The sequence below is a fragment of the Eutrema salsugineum genome, unplaced genomic scaffold (genome assembly GCF_000478725.1).
Source record: "Eutrema salsugineum unplaced genomic scaffold, Eutsalg1_0 scaffold_14, whole genome shotgun sequence".
Lineage (NCBI taxonomy): Eukaryota > Viridiplantae > Streptophyta > Magnoliopsida > Brassicales > Brassicaceae > Eutrema > Eutrema salsugineum.
In genome coordinates this window covers 9,268,153-9,270,810 of record NW_006256877.1, presented here as the reverse complement: position 1 = coordinate 9,270,810, position 2,658 = coordinate 9,268,153, and the positions used below count along the sequence as shown (strand labels likewise).

The 2,658-nt window shown below is 52.9% G+C and overlaps 1 protein-coding gene across 1 annotated transcript; it reads left to right on the top strand.

The window, feature by feature from the left end:
* The first annotated feature begins 696 nt into the window (after window positions 1–696).
* On the top strand, window positions 697–1,964 carry LOC112088503 (uncharacterized protein At3g60930, chloroplastic-like). Its single transcript, XM_024158782.1, has 3 exons — window positions 697–846; window positions 952–1,585; window positions 1,678–1,964. The coding sequence occupies exons 1-3, from the start codon at window positions 697–699 to the stop codon at window positions 1,962–1,964; spliced, it is 1,071 nt and encodes a 356-aa protein (XP_024014550.1).
* The last annotated feature ends 694 nt before the right edge of the window (window positions 1,965–2,658 follow it).

Genomic DNA, 2,658 nt, shown 5'->3' with positions numbered 1-2,658 from the left:
GAAGGTTATGCCGAGCCGAATAAATGGTGAGGCGTTTCGAGAGAAAGTTCGTGCCGAGCCGTTTCGTTAACGATGAGGCGTTTCGAGAGAAAGTTCGTGCCGAGCCATTTCGTTAACGACGAGGCGTTTCGAGAGAAAGAGTTAATGCCGAGCCGTTTCGTTAACGACGAGGCGTTTCAAGAGAGAAAGAGTTAATGCCGAGCCGTTTCTTTAACGACGAGGCGTTTCAAGAGAGAAAGAGTTAATGCCGAGCCGTTTCTTTAACGACGAGGCGTTTCGAGAGAAAGTTCGTGCCGAGCCGTTTTGTTAACGATGAGGCGTTTTGAGAGAAAGTTCGTGCCGAGCCGTTTCGTTAACGACGATGCGTTTACTTTGGTAAGATACCAGCTGAAAACTTGGGTATCCCAACTGTTGGTCTTCTGAGAGAAAATTCCTGATCTATTGGCATGTGTGACCGACGCAGTTCGGTCTAGCCATTTCACTGCGGATCCCACTCGCTGTTTGGACGGTTTCCGAGGTGTACGCGGAATTCACGCGCTTCAGTTTTCCTATAAATGGGTGAGCTCCTTCATTCTTCCTCATTATCTCTAGTTTATTTATTTTCCGGCTAGGGTTTCCGAGGTCTCCTCCATTCCAGATCTTTTTCCGGCAGAGGCTCGCCGAGTCGTGCTGTAACTCTTGTATAAGTCGTAAATTATGTCGAGCCGCTCCGACGATTCGTTGGATTCACTTTTTCGTTACGAGCCAAGCTGCGTAGATCCCGAGGCGAGAGGTACGACAGAATCCTCCGAGGCGTCTGTTTCGCCGAGCCCCTCCAATCGTTCATCTGACGAGGCGTCAAATCATGTAAATCCGTCAGATGTCGGCTCTCCGGATGACGAGCCGTCGGTTTCGACGAGCCGTCCCTAGGATCCCGTTCCTGATGAAGACATTATTCGCGCTGCACTTAAGGCCGAGGAGGAGGCATTTCCCTTTGACCTTTTCGAGGCGAAGCGTGAATTGGAACGTCTCATGGCGTCCCAAGGCGCTTCCACATCTGGGCGAGGGCCACGAGTTAAGAGACAAAAACCTGACCCGCCTGGCTCTACGCTTTGCTCCCTTGAGTCGCTCGAGGCGTTGAGGCATCGTTTCGGGATATCCGAGGCGGTGGAGTTCGTCGTTCCAGAGAAGAGCGACCAAGCCGACAAGCCTCCAGAGAATCATTTCACTCTGTACGAGGCGTTCTTCGAGCTTTGCTTCCTCTGGTTCCTGATCCCCGGAGTGATCCTTGAATATCTCTGGAAACACGGGATCTCGATTGGGCAAATTATGTCGAGGGGATTACGGCAAATGATTGGCATCTTAGTTCGAAGCTTCGAATGCGGACTTGATATCGAGCTGAATCACCTGCTGAACTTGCTGGAAATCAGGAAAGCTCCGAAAGGAAATAGATTCTATATTTCCAACAAGGCGAAGCGACGGGTCATCGGCGGTTTTCCCAGCAAGGATCAGTTTTGGACTGAACGCTTCTTCTACGTCTTGGTGAACGAGGCGTCGGTCGGCGAGGATTACGTTCAAAGAACCAAGACCGCTTGGGGACCACTTGGTAGCCGACCCGAAGCTTTGCCTCGGCTCGGAACTGATTTTTTGGTATCCTCTTCCCTTACTGAAAATTTTATTTTTTGCTTTGTTTTGCAGTTTGGGGCTTTCTTCCCCCGATTTCCGACGACCTCTTTACTGTTCGAGACTCTTTTTTGGCGCGGAAGGTTAATTGGAGGAAGAATTTCACCCTCGAAAGAGTGGAAAAAGCGCGAGCCATCCTTGCCGGAGTCCCCGTCAGCTCTTCGTCCTCCAGTTCTTCAAGAGATACCCGAGAGAAGATGGTGATAATCGCTCTCAAAGAAAGGAAGCGGCGCAAGGAAGAAGAGGCCACGAGACGAGCTGCCGAGGCGGCTCAAGCGCAGACCGAGGCGGTTCCAGCATAAACCGAGGCCATCCCTCAACCCGACCCCCCAAGCCGGGAAGGAGACGAAATGGTCCGAACCGCAGAAGGCAACACTGCTGAGGCGGTCGAGAGAGATGCAGCACCCGAGGTGGAACCAGGCGAAATTATTCCCGAGGCGTCAGGGGACGATTCGGCTGTGCGGAGCAAAACTCCTTCGAACTCCGCCATTTTAGCCCTCCCGAAGTCGACAAGGCCCCCGACTTCAGTCATTCAGAAACATGACCCGAGCCAAAAACGTTCGGCCGCTGACAAGGGGAAGGGCGTTGCTGTTCAGAAGAGGCGGAAGTCGACGCCCGGGGACCCCGCCCCGCGCAAGTTGGTCGTCGACGACCCCGACGCCTCTGCCGTCGAACATGTAAATAACGCGAACACGCGTCTTCCTTCTCCGGAGAAGTTGAGGAGGCCGAGGTCGTACGGCGCGATGGCACAGCGCGGTACCAAGGTACTTTCTATTTGCTTTCCTTTATTTTCGCAAATTTTTACTAAGTGTTTAACGCGAGTTTGTTCTTTGCAGTTTGTCGCGGCCATTAACGACCTGATGGCCGAGTACGAGGTGGACCTGTCTTAGGTCGAACGTCGCTTGGCCGAGGCCCGAAATGAGACCGCGGCGTCAAAGGCGAAGCTGAAAGAGGCTCAGAACGAAACCGCGGTGGCAAAGGGGAAACTGGACGAGG